This window comes from Solanum lycopersicum, chromosome 7 (genome assembly GCF_036512215.1).
Source record: "Solanum lycopersicum chromosome 7, SLM_r2.1".
In the NCBI taxonomy this organism is placed as follows: Eukaryota; Viridiplantae; Streptophyta; class Magnoliopsida; order Solanales; family Solanaceae; genus Solanum; species Solanum lycopersicum.
Genome location: NC_090806.1, coordinates 69121931 through 69138860, shown reverse-complemented (window position 1 = coordinate 69138860; position 16930 = coordinate 69121931). Strand labels below are relative to the sequence as shown.

Below are 16930 nucleotides of genomic sequence, written 5' to 3'. Positions count from 1 at the left end.
GACACAAAAATAAATCAACCAAAACCAAAAATTCGTATCATAACTTTGTAAGCCTTCTTTTTAATAACAATGGTGTCGAAACCAACTTGTGTACATCTTAATTAATTCTATTGTGTCGAAACCAACTTACGTATATCTCAACTATTTACACAATGATACGTGCTACTTTCCACCAACAATTGGTGCCAATGTAACTCTATTCACCAAAACACGATTACTTTCAAATTACACATGCTATCTCCCACCAACAACAAGTTATACGTAAATCTGCCCCTCCAGACTTAGATTGAAGAAATCACCTAGTATTTCTTAATCTCTTTTGAAAATTCGAACACAAAACCTCGTGTTCTCATCTCACTTCACTGACTACTAGGTCATCCTTATGTTTTAACAGCAAGTTCAAGCATTGTAGCTAATTCTAAAATTACATTCAAAATTTGATTAGCCTTGATAACAATACACTAAAACAAAACTTTTAGAACTATAATTCTCTTGATTGTCCTGTTCTTCAAATGGTGTACCTGAATGGCACTATGTATGCCTTATGGCACCATAGGGATTGTGTCTGGTCTTGTGCAGAACCCTTTCTTCTTCTTCTGTTCGAAATTTAACTACTCATCGAGCAAAGTATGTCTTGTCGAGCCAACATCTTTCTGGCAATTAGTGCAACTTTCAATCTCTATACGACTCGTGCATTCCATTTCAACCGTGCTGTGTGCACTCTTGATAACTCAACCAGTTGAGCGGTATCGTGGATGATAACCCAACCCTGCAGCATACAGTTAAAACAAGATCGGAAAAATTAAGAGATAAGACTGGAGACATTAAGGCAGTTTGTTTACAAAAAAGAGAAACTAGAATTTTGCGTTCACCTTTTGGTTAAACTTCCAGAATAGAGCACCCGTCTGTGCAGTAATATTAATATCTGCATGCCAGATGATGTCTTTTTCAGTAGGCCACACGAAATGGAATTTCGTAATTAGCAGGAGGGAGAACTAAGCAAGTCCGCATCAAAGTAGGACCACAGTTGCGGTCATAGAAAGGCCAAAATCAAGATTTTCTGAAGCATGAAACAAAGTTCTCGTACTCGGGAGAACAGTATCCCAAATCCGAAATTATGGTTGGCGAGAGAATAATCTGGAAAAAATATTTAAAGGGGATTCGATAGAAATTATGAGTCTGATCACCATGTGAGTGATTATGGACGAAATCATCCCTCTTTGTTTTAAAATTACACCTTGGAAGTCGCCCAAATGAATCATGACTGTTACCCATAACCGCCCTACACCAGACACACCTCTATAGAGTGGCCTCGACATGTTTCCACCTGTGAACTGCCACTCCAAATAAGTTGTACAGATTTTATTCAGATAAAGTGCTCTTCGCAAAAATAAACTAGAACAGGGTAAACAAAAACAGTATTTCTGAACAAGATCTAAGCACACTTTCCTAACTAGATCCACAAACTCGGAATTAACTTATAATGGGATCATTAGGAAAACAACCAAATGGCATATCCATTTTCTAGATGGAACTTCACTACAAACTTGTGCAAGCTTACTGCTAAGTTGAGATAAAGCAAACTGATAACAGTAAGCAGAAGGATTCAATTAAACAGTAAATGGAGCTTCGAGAGCGTTGACAAGTTATTTCCTTGTGCTAAAAAGTAAAAACAGAGAGCTAGTTCAGTAGAAATGAATATCAATTCATCTAATCTCCAAAACCCAGAAAAGAGTTCTGAAGCCTACTCAATCTTCTTATTCCCTGCCCTCATAATGAAAATCAATTCATGTATGCTCCCAAATAAGATGAGAATCAATTCATCTTATTCTCTACATGTAAATCTTGCTGGATCAATACAAAAACATATGGCAATCACGAGTTCAACTTTTAGGTCAAAGATATTTGTGGAAGTATCAAAAATACTTCAATACAAGGATGAGTTAGAGAAAGTTCACATGTTTTCTTTTTTTCCGAAAAAGGTTTATCATGGAATATGATAAGGAGTTGTGAATCTTGAGGGATTTCTCTAATTAAAACCCTTCAACAAAAACTTCAATAAAAAGTAAGTAGAAATCTACGTGTTGCATGAAATATAGGAGCCATACAAGATAACCAACTCTCCCGGCATTTAATGTATATACTAGGATACCTGCCTTACGACAAGAAAAAATAATAGAGTATGGTATAACACCATACCCTGCATTGCGTTGCAAAAGTTTTAAATGTCAAAATGTAATACCTATGTAGAGAAGAAAGCTCCCTCAACAGCTGCCAGAAGCATGTGAGATTGTACTACAAAGCAGAATCTAACTGAAGCTCGGGGAGACTCTTCTGAAGCTTCATCAACAACTCACTGCAGGGAATACTAAATCCTTCTGATTTTTTCTGTGAAAAGTTTGGTAACAGTTCCTCCACATTAAGATCTTCAGAAATATTACAAAGACATTCCAGGATGGTAGAAGTAAGTCCGAGGTCTAGCTCAATTCCCTTGGCAGCCATTTTGTGAAGCAAATCAATAATTTCTTCTGTTTCACCATTCAAACTAAATCCCTTGAGTAAACAATCATACACACTAATGTGCGGTGTCAAGTCAGAGGCATTCATTCTCACAAATAATTTTTTCGCCTCCTCCATCTGTCCAAGCTTCGAAAACCTATTTATTAATATGGAGAAAGTGAAGACATCAGGACTCAAACCCCTCTGGGACATATCAACAAGCAACTCCTTAGCAGACTGCAAATTTCCTGCTTCAAGAGTTGAATCAATAATAATATTGAATGAGATTACGTCTGGTTCACAATTTCCATCTAACATCTCTTGAAACAACCTCCTTGCTTGCTCCAAGCTACCCTCTTTGCATAAGGCATCCATCAAGCTGTTGTAATCAAATGCAGTTGGATGATATCCCTTCTTTCTAAATCTGAGAAACAAACCTTTTGCAATATTGAGCGCACACAGCTTGCAAAATCCATCAATTATAGTGCTATAGGTCATTGAATCTGGAATAAGATTCAATTGAGTTAGCTGCTTCCAAAGTTCAAAAGCTTTGACAATATCGCCTGCCTTTATATAAGCTCCAATAAGTACACTGAAGGTTCCAATATCAACTAAAGACTTGTTCTCAACCATCTTGTTATGAATTTCCCCAGCCTTATCAAGGGAGCCTTCTTGGCAAAGCCCACGAATCAGTACATTCATTGTTATAACATCTGGCTGAACATAAGTCTCGTCATCCAACATCGAATCAAAAAGTGTCACGGCATCGTCCAATTTCCCACTTTTACAAAGTCCTGTTACTAGTGTATTGTAAGTGATCACATCGGGTGTCTTTCCTTTCTCTATCATCAATTTTAAAATGTCAAAAGCATCGGCCAATAACCCTTCCTTGCATAGTGCACTTAAAAGAATATTGTAAGTTATGTTTCCAGGCTCCTCACCCCTACGTATCATCAAATTGAACAATTCAATTGCTTTTTTAGCCATCCCATTATTGCCGAGGCCACCAATCATGCCCGTAAAAGTAACAATGTCAGGCTGGATTCCGCGCCCCAACATATCATCATACAACATTGTAGTTTCTTTCAATTTTCCCTGCTTACAAAATCCATTAATTAAACAAGAATAAGTGACTACACTCGGAGAAATTCCTTTCTCCAACATCTCATTCAAAAATTCTTTCCCTCTACTAACATATCCTTTGTTACAAAGCCCATTTATGAGTGTACTATACACAACAACATCCTCTTTCAAACCTTTTACTCTCATCTCCTCCAACAATCCAATAGCGTCATCAAACCTCCCGTCCGAACAAAGACCCTCCATCAAAATGGCATACGTATACGAGTTAGGAGCAAAACCCACTACCTTCTCCATACTAAACCTCAAATCCACAGCCTCTTGTACTTTCTTATCTCTACAAAGTCCTCTCATTAGGGTGTTTAAACTAACTATATCAGGTGTTACCTCTTTCATATCCAAACCCCAAACAAACTTTATAGCATTAACAACCATACCATTTTCACATAAACCCTTCAATATAACATTAACAACATATACATTAACCTTAAAACCATTCTTCAACATCAGCCCCAATACACCAATTGCTAATTTAGGCTTATGAACATAAACAAAACATTCAATTAAAGCAGCTAATGATAAAAACCTGGGCAAGACCTGGACTTGTCTCGTTTTACGGTACACCCTTAAAGCAAGATTGTACTCCTTACTCTTAGCCAAAGTTACAACAAGAAAATTGCAAGTTGACTCAGATGGGGTTTGCCCCAAATCATCAAGTACATGGTTAAAAAGTAAAACTGCATTGTTATACTTGGGGTTAGGCTTTTCACAAAGAGACCTCAATTGGGTGTCCAATTTTTGTGTATCTGAGTAAACTGGAGAAGGGGTTGGGGCTAGTGCTGAAAAGTGTTTGATAAAGAACAGATTTTGGGTATTAAAGGATGCTTCAAAAGAAACACAAATGCTTGATATTTGCCTTCTGATTATCATCGTACAGCTAAGAGTTAAGCAGCTGAATTTGTTGATAAAGATATAGAGAAGACAATACCTTGGCTATAATGAAGATGGAAAATCAGCTATTGTGCCACTGACTGAGGACAGCGGCGGTGGCTCAAGGTTAAGGCCGGTAGAGCTTTACACTCAATTTGAATCATTGTTACTCAAAAAATTTAATAGTAAATTTTTATTATTTATAGTTGAAATAATATTGAATATTGTAAGAAAAACTATTGGTTTTTAATTTTAGTTAAAATATTTTTAAATTTTTGAGTTAAATAGCTTAATTTTTTTTGTAAATTTTATGATTTTAATTTTAGTTAAAATATTATTAAATATTATATATATAAAAAAATTATCTATTTTTGATTACATATTAGAAAGAGAAAGAGATGATTGAGAAATGAGAGATACAATTGATTTACACCTCTAATCAATTTATATCATAATATACTTGATATAATAAAAATTTAATCTATTCACCAATTAATATGATAATCCAACATTAATAACAATATTGCGGTTGACTTAACAATCACAATTCATTTCTAAATAGTCTTATTATCATATATATTTAGTGATACTTTTTGTATTTGTATCACTAATTGATGGTATCATTTAATTGTATTGTTAACAAGTAAATTTTAGTAATGACAACATAAAAATGATATTAGAACTCTATAGGTGCTGTTTTGTTATTTGTGCTTCATAGCAAGCTATAATATCATATTTGGACAAAACTGCAGGCAACATTTGATTGTATAAAATTGCAAGCAATATCGCTGCATAAATTCACATACATCTGATTTGTATAAATCGCCAATGATTTGTATAAATTGTGTGTCTTTGTCTATGAAAATTATGTTTGTATATATATATATATATATTCTTTGTGTTTGTATATTTATATAAAATTTGAACTCGTATACAATTAAATCGAGTTAAAACAATTGTATTTGTATATCAAATCTCTCTCGCTTTATATAATTTATGTTTGTCTGAAGTGAGAAAGAGAGAAAGACAAAAGAGAATTGGACAGAAGAAGATTTGTATTTGTTTAATCAGTATGCTCTTGCTTTATACATAACACAAACACAAACACAATATATATACTTATTTTTGTATAAAATGAAAAAGACAAATGATATTTCCGCACAGCGCGAGTGAAATTCTCTGAATGACAATCTTTACTACAAATTAGAATTAAACAAAACTGTAAGTGCAATATCTATTCGAAATTAATAATTTGTTATAATATATAATTTTCTCGTATAATATTTCATAAATACATATCATATGTTTGCGTTCGATTTCGATGTAACTTTTCCATAATTATATGATGGGCCCACTAAATTTACAGCCCAACAATGAGTCAAGCAGGCTAAACACGCAACTTATCTAGAATATATATATATATATATATATATCTGGATTCTTCTCAGCAATTGGATGACAAGGCGAATCGGGCCCCACACATGTTGACCCAGCTTGTAAGTGGGCCCCGGAAATTGCCGTAACCCGAAAGCAATTGTTCCAATTTCCCAAATGCGTTGAATCTACGCGTTTTTTAAAACCCTAATCCCCAAATTACCGGACCAAATTCGTTGCTACAAACATATCACAGCCGTTCTTAATCATGATTAGACATAATTAATGACGTATTTAAGGTTAATTAAGGTTTTGTGGCTGGGAATATTGTGACCCCACTTACACCGCCACCATTTCTAGTTTCTTTTCTATAAATAAAGAACAAGTTTTTCTTCTCTTGAAGAACATCATCATCTAGTGTTTGATTAGTCTTTCTAAAGGTTAGTTTATTCCTCTATTATTTTCAGTTTTAAGTAAATTTTGGTTTTTTTTGTGTGTGTAGTTTATCTTGCTAGTAGAGTCATGTTGGTGTTTTTTGTTTTTGTTTTTTGGTTGATTAGACATTTTTAACTTTGTGGGTTGTTGGGTTGTGGTCTGTTTGTGGCTTTAGTCAATCAAAGTTTGGATTTTGATACTTGGATCATCTATGTTATAGTTAAAGATGGTCTTTTTCAGCTTAAAGTTAGTTGGTTTTTTTTTTAACTTTGTTAAATTTGGACTTTGCTTGTATGTGCAGTTTTAGTCAATTAAAGTTAGGATCTTTGGATTCTCTATGGATGATTGCAATTTTATTTAGTTGGGAACTTTTGATATGTTTGATCTTGATGTGTTCTCATCTCTGATCTAGTTGTGGTAGACATAGTTATCTTGTACCTGTGGGCGGTGTTGGGAGGTGGTAGGTGTTACGTGGAATTAGTTGAGGTGCGAGAAAGATTTTCTAGATATCATGGTTATCGAAATATGTATAATTTGTTGATCTTGATCATCATTTCATATTGCTTTAATGGTTAGGTAGTTGGACTCTTATATGTTGATCATCTCATGTTTGCTTAGAAGTTATGTAGTTGGACTAGTTGGATTTCCTGATATTGTTGATCATCTTATTGTGTAGTTGGATTTCTCATGTGTTGATCATCTCATATTTGCTTAATATGTGTGTGGGGTTGCATATTTGATATGTTAATGATCTAGTTTTTTGCTAAATATGGATTTTTGCTTTGTTGATCATCTCATTGTGTATAGATGGGTTGTTCATATTGAAGAGGTGTTCTTTTCCTGCATCTTTGTGTGATCAATTTACTAATTTTGATTTCGTTCTTCGATGTAGTTGTATTTTTGATATTTTGATCATCTCATATTGTTGTTTAATACTTGTGTTGTTAGTATCTTGATCATTTCCATATTAAAAGAAGTGTTCTTTTTGCAGCTCTCTTGTTATCAATTTACCTAGCTTCAGTTTCGGAGCGTGAGAAGTTCTCTTCAAGCTATTTACATGGTTGATATCGACATCCAGATCCCATCTGCTTTCGATCCATTTGCTGAGGCTAAGGACTCCGGTGCACCTGGAGCCAAGGAGTATGTTCATATTCGTATACAACAAAGGAATGGAAAGAAAAGCTTGACGACTGTTCAAGGACTGAGGAAAGAATTCAGTTACGAAAAAATCCTCAAAGATCTGAAAAAGGAATTCTGTTGCAACGGGAACGTTGTGCAGGATAAGGAACTTGGCAAAGTGATACAACTTCAAGGTGATCAAAGGAAGAATGTTTCTCATTTCCTTGTGACTGCTGGTGTTGTCAAGAAGGATCAGATCAAGATTCATGGTTTCTAAGTCGTTGGCTATTTCGAGTTGTTGAAGCATATATAGTAATATAATCACAGTTGTTTGAATTTGTTGTTAAGAAGTGTTGGTTTTTGTTAATGCCCATGATATCTTGCCATGGGTTTCTTTCTGAATTGTGCTGGTTGTACTTTGTTTACAGATAATAATAATAAATTTGGTTTTCTTAAGCTAATTGATGTTAGTGTCTGTGTTTATCCTGACCTTGCAATCCATTTACAGAGTCTGCATAGTACTTTATTACCAGTTGATAGTTTGTGTATCTAAAACCTGCCAGTTTTTCACCTTGAATAGTCTGTCAGGTGCCAGCAACAGGGCCACATGATAACTTTGTGAAGCTTATAAGTGTATTAAAAGAGAGATTACCAAACATATACAACAGATAAGAGAAATGAACAGGCTAACAGCTAAGTTACTGGTTTTATCCTCTTCTTTTTTTTTGTTTCTCACTCGTGTCTAGTATCTATATTGGAGTCCGACTATATTCAAGCTGTGGGAGGAACATTCTCATCTACTGTTCCACGTTCTTCGGTGGTTGTTCTATCTTGGTTGGTCAAGCACAAAAGAGCACATAAACAGATATGTTGCAGATAGCTTATCCTGAATTTGCTAGTTCATTAGGAAAAATGAAGCTGATTTAATATCTTCACTAAAATGAACCTCAATGAATGAATGACACAACTCATTAAACATCAAATGTGGTGAAATCTTCGACGATTGAAATATATCATTTGCTAGGAGTGGCCTAATTCAAAGCCTTTTCTAGTCCCAAACTGATGCAGTTTACACAAGGGAGGAAAAATCGTGCAGAAAACAAACAGAAACACTCATAAAAGACTGTTTTGAACTGAGGAGATCCGAAATGTACATGGTTTTTACTGGAAAACGTTTAAACATCACTAATGGAAGCAACGACAGAGCTCATCCTGCACATTTTCAAGAACAGCTCTTCTACAACTTGCCCGCAAGGATACTCGTGGAACTAGAAGACCTTGCCTGGTTGTTTGGCTCCACTTCTCATCATTGTACAGAATTCCTCATAATTGATTCTTCCATCCTGAAAATTCGACAGAATTAGCATTTGTAGCGAGGGGATACAGTTCAACTATTTACCGGAAAGCAGTGAAAACTCACATTGTCTGTGTCCACTTCAGATATGATTTCCCTAATACAGGATGGATCACCTATTCCATGTTCTTCCATAGCAGCCTCGAGTTCATCTCTTGTAATGAACCTACCATTATAACATCAAAAAAGGTAAATTTTGAGCCAACTATCTCATGATTTTGTTGGTTTGGTCATGTTTTTACACTAGAGGTGCACATAGGACGTACCCACTGCTATCTTTATCGAAATACTGAAATGCAGTATATAGATTTTCGTCTCTTTCTAGCCTGTGCTTATGCATGGTGGCGGTGATGAATTCAGTGTAGTCGATTGAGCCATTTCCATCTACATCAGCCTGAAGTATACAAGGCACGAGATATTATTTGGGGCACATCAATTTATTAATTTTATGAAGTCGAAAGAAATGGTTAATAACTTTTAGTAGTTCTGACTTACAGCTTCCATCAATTGCTTGACTTCAGCCTCGGTGAGCTTTGACCCAAGTTTAGCCAATCCACTCTTCAGTTCTTCATAAGTTATAGTGCCACTATTATCAGTGTCAATATTGTGGAACATTGCTTTGAGCCCGTGAATTTCTTCCGCAGAGAGATTCTCGGCAATGACCTGATTCCAGCAACAGACAATGCGCAATGTGTTATTACTCGCAGAAGGAAGAACAAGACAGCTAGCATGCCAGCACAGGATCCCGAATAAGGAAGTTACATGGACCCCCAGAATAAGGTAAAATGTCAAAAGACAATTAAAAAGGTGTACTATGTTTTTATCATACAACTATGAGTAAGTAAGTAAGAAAGCCGACTAAAGCTCATGCTAAATCTAATCATGTTCTTCACATATTGTTGGCTTGAAAGGAACGGAAGGAAGTGATTAAAGCAGACAAAGTGAAAAAGGTAATTTTCTTGCATGTAAAGTAACATGACTATCATACGAGTAATGCCATACATGCAAAAAAACAGTCCTTTCGTCTTCTTTCGACAAACAAAGCCAATATAAGAAATTTGAACTACCCTTTTACCCCCCCCCCCCCTCCCTTCACCTAGATTTAGTTGCAGAAGAGTTCATAAACTCTAAGATTACCTTCAAAGCGAGTTTCTTGAGTTTGTTCATAGCTCTGAATTGCTTCATTCTTGATAGGACAGCACCCTCTAATGGTTTGTCTGATGCAACACCACCTTCCTTCAGCCAAGGATGCTCTGTCAATTACACGCACCAACAGTATGGTTAGAATAAGATATAACAAACCATACTGGCAACACATGTATAATCACCAGTCCAAACATAAAATCATGCTATTCAGATATATAATGGCATTTGTGAAATCAAGAGAGGCTCTTTAACAGAGTATAAGACTGCGCAGAACTAAAATTATTTGGCATATCCTAAAGCTAGAAATGACGCTGTTAGAACTTACAGGCCAGAAACAGATTGATCTCTATATAAGCTAATTTTGGCGGCAAGGACTTGGTTTTGGCCCCATCATATGTCTAACTCCTTTCACAAGAAGATACAACTGTGGTTTACTTGATAACAAATCCAGCTCAAGAAGCCAACCGTAATTGAAGATAAAAGTAAAGATCTTGCAAAGGAAAGCAGGTAGGCCCCTTGGGTGAGATAAAGCAGAATAATCTGATCGACTGAGAGACGATGCCTAAGAAATTGTTTTCTACTAATAACTACTAGAAATGAAGGAGTATGCAAGTGCTATATGTTGTTGGACTTATACTTTCTCTTAGTATGATGAAACATTTCTTAAACGGAACAGATATTCGTAAAATTAATAATCAATACTTTTCAGGCCACATACCAAGAACCTGTGCAGCTGTAATCCGTTTCTTTGGATCTTTAGTCAGCATCTTCTGTACAAGGTCCTTGGCACTACTTGATACAGATGGCCAAGGCTTGCTTTCAAAGTCAATGGTCCCTTTAAGTATGGCATCAAATATACCCTTCTCGGTTTCTGTACATCAACCAAGTAGATATCGTAAGTCCTTGATTCCTAGATATTGACAACAATTGTCATCTGTGTATTATCTCAGATAATGAGAAGCAAAGTAGATACTTTACCTGCCCAAAATGGAGGCACACCACTGAGTAGTATATAAAGCATAACACCTGCACTCCAAATGTCTATTTCCTTGCCATAACACCTCCTTAGAACCTCAGGGGCAACATAGTAAGCACTCCCAACTATATCTTTGTACGACTTACCTGCATTGGATTTCATATCCATATATAAAAGCAGAAAAAAAATTAGCAGATACAAGCTATGTTAGTAGTAGTCAGGATAAGAAGAAGATCAAGAAATTCGGCAAGGTTAGTAATAGTAAAGAGATATAAGAAAATCACAAAGGAACTGCCAAGGCATGGTACTTCAACATATTTGTAAAAAGGGAAGGCATTCATCACAACTGAAGTAGTCAATAATTGGCTTACTAATACACAAAATCTGTATGCAGTGAGTGTGCAAAATGCAACTACTGTTTCATAAATGTACATACAATATAGCATGCCGATTACGTCAGGCTATAAAATTCTGACGCGGACCTAGTGTCACAAATAGAATACACCTACATGCTGATTTAAAAAGGTGAACAATCAACTTATCGGGCTAAAAACTACTAGTTTCATTCTACAAACTGAATGGGATAGAATTAAATTCGGCTGCAAATTCAATCTAGTAAAACTAATGTTTTCTCTGCATATTCTCATCCGATCTTGCAGTGCAACGATTTCGTAAATTAAAAAGAAAAGCACAATAATCAGCAACCTGCTTACTATCTGATGATAAGCTGAGTACTCATATATGCTTGTCGATTATTTATATCCAACTAAGAAGTTCCCTTTAAATGTTCCCCGTGGATGTCAAATATGACACTTGAATGGAGGACATAAGATATACAAGACTAACATAGGTGTAAATAGAAATCCACATGTGACTGTGATTACTTCTAAAGATAACGTTTTAGCTAAATACTTAATCCTAACCCTGAACTTAAAGATCAAAATTTTAGCCTTGACATGTTCACTAAGATCCAGAAGACACGAATCTGTAAAACACGGAAATGTTAGTGATTTGACTGATAATTGTGTTTCAATGCAATAGAATTAACAATTAAAGAACTCTGTCCAAAAGTACGTACATAACATAAAATGACAATGTAAAGCCAAATATACCTTCTTGAATGAATACCGACAGCCCAAAATCAGTAATCTTTAGAGCAGCATTTTCACTCTTATCAGACAACAAAAAGTTTTCAGGCTTGAGATCACGATGCAACACGCCCATAAAATTGCAAACGTGCACAACATTGACAATAGCCCTACACATTGTTGCAGCAGCTCTTTCACTGTAATGCCCCTTTGCTATAATCCTATCGAATAGCTCTCCCCCTCCACACAACTCCATCACAAGATACACTGAACCTTTATCCTCATAAGCACCTTTAAATTCAACAATATTAGGTTGTCCACTCAAATGCTGCATAATCTTAATCTCCCTCCTCATATCATCCTTATCAGCCTTAGTAACAAGCTTCTTTTTCGATATCGATTTACAAGCATATTGTTGACCAGTTGCAATTTCAGTACAAAGATATGTAACACCAAATTGACCCCTACCCAATTCTTTACCAAGAGTATAGTGCAACTTAACATCTTCATATGGCTTACCAAGAATAGTATCATACCTCACAGCTGGTTTTGGGCTTGGTGGAGGTCTCACATGTAATTGAGCTTCAGGCCCTGGAGATTTGGTATACTGAATCTCATTTCTATGAATTGGAACTCCTCCTGATCCTGATCCATGGTGCCCATTATTAGCATTATTAGGTTTACCTTTACTAGCACAAATACCCATTAAAGCAGATCTAGCAAAATATAGCTGATACAACTTAAACTAAACTTGATTAAACTAAAAAGGGTGCAAAAATCAAGAATCAAACCAAGAACATAGATGGGTATCCAGCAAGATTAGATTTTTACTACACCAAAATGCAAAAAGATTGATTTTTTTCTTTTTTCTTCAAATTTCAAGAAAATACTAAGGAGTTGACACAAAAAAAAAACAGAAAAATTATCAGAAAAAATCAACAACCAACCATTTTTACAGCTAAAAATGGAAAATGGGACAAAGAAATTGACTAAAAAATAAAAACTTGGTCAGCAGAAATTTGAGTTGAAACGTTAAAACACTTATTTATTAAGACAAACGAAGACGATGAGAAAGTGGGGAGAAAAAATAAATAAAGCACAACGGCTTTTTCTATTTTTATTTTAATATTTATTAAGAAAAAGATAATTGGTGGATCTTAGTGTCAAAATGGCAATAAAATATTATAAATTATATATATGGGTTGTTATATCAATCTTAAAAGATTTTTTACGCGGTTAAATAATATATTATCATTTTTATTATATTATCTATTGATACATAAAATTATATACTTGATTCTATTTATAAATCGATTTTTTTTAGGAGCGAAAGTCTTAATAAGAATATTGATTCTTTTTGTTTATTATGATATGAATATACCTTATTAATTCATAGTATGTATGAATGATGAGATTTCATTGATACAATGTCAATTCCAATATAGTTATTGGAGGGTCCGGTTGGTATGGATTGGACTTATGAATTCGTCAATTATGAGTTGGGTGATTTAACCGTTTGATTTTATTTTTTTTAGTATCCCTTTATTATATATTTTTTAAAAGAAATTATTTGCTATCTCAATTAGGGATTTTGTGTTCTCAAATTCTTTATTGCGCAATCCGTTTAGATCTATTTTCAATTGCCAGTGAAATGAAATATATTAATCTTGTTGGTTTAAGTATTAAAGTGAGAGTAACAAATATTCATTCATAAATTATATCATTGATTGGCGACATGATCCCGCTAAGCAAGAACAACTACCGACATCAACTCTGTGGTAAAGCCCTCTCTCTAGGATACAACACGAATTTCAAAGATTTTTGGGATAATAATTTTCTTTTTTCTGAATAATCGTGTATATATTCATTTTGTCGGTTTAAGTATTCAAGTGGGAGTAACAGATATTCATTCGTAAATTATATCATTGATTGACGACATGATCCTGCTAAGCAAGAACAACTACCGACATCAACTCTGTGGTAAAGCCCTCTCTCTAGATACAACACAAATTCCAAAGATTTTTGAAATAATAATTTTCTTTTTTCAGAATAATCGTGTATGCATAATGATGATCTCAAGCTTGAAGATACGTGTGTGATATTCAATGACATCATGAAATAATGACGAGTTGAATTACTTGTGTTAATGTGAAAATCAACCTTATAAAAAAAAATTTAAATAACATTTGATCATATACATAAACAACTCCTGAATATTTGCATATTTTCATGTTTCTTTTATAAATACACTAGATGATGTATTCGTACTTCGCACAATCATATATAATAATTCTTCCTCATAATAAAACATCTAAAATAATCTAAAATATAAATTCTAATTCTTATATATTAGATCATTTAAATATATTTGTTATATTAGTTATTTAATTGTGACTTTTGTCCAATGATATATCTGTTTCTCAATTTTTAATGATATCATATTATTTTTTAAAAATTTAACAATTTACATATCATATTATTTTTTTAAAAATTAACAATTTACATATCATATTATTTTTTAAAAAATTAACAATTTACATACAAAATCAAAAAGTATAAAATATTCAACATTATAACTCACACTACTCTCATTTCCAAAAACTTCATGATGTGAAGGATACCTAAAATTATCAAATATCAAATATAAAATAATGATTAGTTTAAATAAGTTTAGATCTGTTATTATGCCTAAAACTTAAGTCAATGATAATACTGTTTAAAAATTGCCACGTACAATATTCTTTTATTCACCCTTTATATCATTATTGAAATCTTAGAATTAATGCAAAAAAAAAGAGAAAGAAAAAAAAAGAGAAAACTATAATAAAAAGACGTTAACAAAAGAAATATAAATAGACTTATTCGCTAAACAATTGGAATGTATTCTTTGAGAAAAAACTCAAAAATCTCATTAACAAATTCAACAAAAAGATTATTGTTCGACATTTATATATTATCATATTAAAACATGTTTAACTTATACTAAATCTGTAAAATAAAATAAAGAAAAAATTATAAATATATCTAAAATCTTCGAAGTGATAGTAAGCAAAAAAATAACATGTTTTTTTTTCTTTTCTTTTTCTATAAGATGGTGATTATTGAATGTGATTTATTTGGTTCGTTCATCATTAATATTTAATTTCTGAGCTCATTATTCATCTTCTAAATGGATATTTTTTGAGCAACAAAACTAAAAAATTCAGGAAACAACTCCAAAGGCCCAAAAACAACATTGAGGACAAGAATTCAAATGTACATTCAATAAGATTAAATTTATATGTGACCAAAATTAAAAGAGATTAAAATTAATCTGTTATTTAGTATTTGTAATACTTAATTCATTAATTCCAAATTATATTCATTATTCAAGGTATATTTATTTTTCCTTATATAACCAACTAAATGTTATATTATATAACGTATGAATGAGAACTTTTTGAATTGAAATTGATTATTATTTCAAATCAAACAACTCCATATATGAAGACACAAGAAAAAGATGAAGCACAATCTGTTGGAACACTTGGGGCTAGTGCATTGGTTAGGATGAAAAGTTCAATAGCTTTTCTTGAAATTGTATATATTTATGAAATAGTTATGAAATATTTAATTTGTAAGTTCAATAATTATAATATATTAACTTAAAATTGAATTGATTTTAATAAAGTTTAAATTTTAAATCGACAACTCATAACTTATAAATATATTAACTTAATATTTTTTACGTGAAATATAAATTTATTATTTAATTGTCATGCTAAGATTTTGCACGATTCCTGAGAAAAATTAATTAAAGTGTAATTTAACTAATGTATCTTTAATTAATTCCTTAATTTGTATCATTGATGAGCTTCTTAATTCCATAATAACTAATGCTGAGGGCATAATTGAAAATTATAATAGTTAATTCTTGTTGTTTAAATTTATAATTATTTTGAAATAAATATTTTTGATATATATGACAACTGAAAAAGAACGAGAGAATAAACTATAAAGAATATATATTACTCTCTTTAGTATATATTAAGTAAATTAGTGAGACATTTTTCATAATTCAAAATAAGTAAAATATTCAAAGTTCAAGAGATTTATTATGATAAACACCTTTTAATAATAACAATTATGTATGATTTTTTATTGCATTAATCTCTTGAGATAACTTTATCTATCTTTATCCTCATGACAAATCAATCCCTTAATACATGTGATTCAAACACACAAAATTTAGAAAGCCTAAATTCAAAAATATTATTTCGAGAAAAAAAAACTATTTGTTTTAGTGATATTTATTCATCTTCAATATAGTCTATCTTTAATATCTAAAAGTGGGAGTTGTCACACTCTTTTTTTTTCCTCAAAATTTTTTTGATTATTTTTTGAAAGAAAAAGAGTTTTTTCCAATTAAAGTGACGTTTTGAAAAGGGATAATTATTATTTAGAGTCGTCACTTGGAATTGAGTTTTGGTGTTTCAAGTCACCTTATTTGAATCCCTAATCAAAAGGAAATTCGACTCTATTTTATTGGTCTGCGAACTAGAAATTCGGATAAAGAATTCTGTTGACCGAGAGAAAGGTGTTAGGCATCCCTCGAGTCCCGTGGTTCTAGCATGGTCGCTTTATTAACTTTGATATGACTTGACTTAATTTTGGATATTATATTATTTAAATTTAATAATAAATTTTTATTTTACCCAAATTTATTGTTTAACTTATTTGAAACTGATTAATTTTGCTTTTATATTTTTTTTTTATATATTTTTATGTTATTATGGGGATGAATTTATATAGGTATTTTATAGTTAAAAAAAATATTTAGAGTTCACGTTAATTTAGAATTTCTATTTTTTTTAATTTAAAAATAGAAAGATGAAATTTTATGAGATTTGAATTAATCAAAAAATAAAAAATATGTTGAGAGAAAAAAAA

At 32.6% G+C, this 16930-nt stretch overlaps 3 protein-coding genes across 6 annotated transcripts; 1 reads left to right on the top strand and 2 right to left on the bottom strand.

The window, feature by feature from the left end:
• Window positions 1-10: 10 nt before the first annotated feature.
• LOC101247237 (pentatricopeptide repeat-containing protein At4g28010) lies at window positions 11-5223 on the bottom strand. Of its 4 annotated transcripts, none has more exons than XR_011210916.1 (3): window positions 4568-4681; window positions 873-1334; window positions 11-769 (listed from the first exon to the last, which is right to left on the bottom strand). XR_011210916.1 is itself a non-coding variant. In XM_010326013.4 (3 exons), exon 1 carries the CDS (start codon window positions 4507-4509, stop codon window positions 2296-2298), a length of 2214 nt encoding a protein of 737 aa, XP_010324315.1. In that variant the 5' UTR covers window positions 4510-5223; the 3' UTR covers window positions 11-769; window positions 873-925; window positions 2243-2295. The 4 variants fall into 4 exon arrangements, 3 of the variants coding, with proteins under 3 accessions (XP_010324315.1, XP_010324314.1, XP_004244115.1); XM_010326013.4 differs by having other exon boundaries at window positions 873-925; window positions 2243-5223; XM_010326012.4 differs by having other exon boundaries at window positions 873-1327; window positions 2243-4927.
• A 959-nt stretch (window positions 5224-6182) lies between these two features.
• LOC101247541 (protein translation factor SUI1 homolog) lies at window positions 6183-7898 on the top strand. Its single transcript, XM_004244068.4, has 2 exons — window positions 6183-6323; window positions 7310-7898. The coding sequence occupies exon 2, from the start codon at window positions 7376-7378 to the stop codon at window positions 7712-7714; it is 339 nt and encodes a 112-aa protein (XP_004244116.1). The 5' UTR covers window positions 6183-6323; window positions 7310-7375; the 3' UTR covers window positions 7715-7898.
• Window positions 7899-8422: 524 nt separating this feature from the next.
• Window positions 8423-13005, bottom strand: CDPK1 (calcium-dependent protein kinase CDPK1). The gene is made up of 8 exons (NM_001247653.2): window positions 12026-13005; window positions 10916-11059; window positions 10656-10808; window positions 9929-10044; window positions 9287-9454; window positions 9058-9185; window positions 8858-8957; window positions 8423-8780 (listed from the first exon to the last, which is right to left on the bottom strand). The coding sequence occupies exons 1-8, from the start codon at window positions 12705-12707 to the stop codon at window positions 8706-8708; spliced, it is 1566 nt and encodes a 521-aa protein (NP_001234582.2). The 5' UTR covers window positions 12708-13005; the 3' UTR covers window positions 8423-8705.
• Window positions 13006-16930: the final 3925 nt, after the last annotated feature.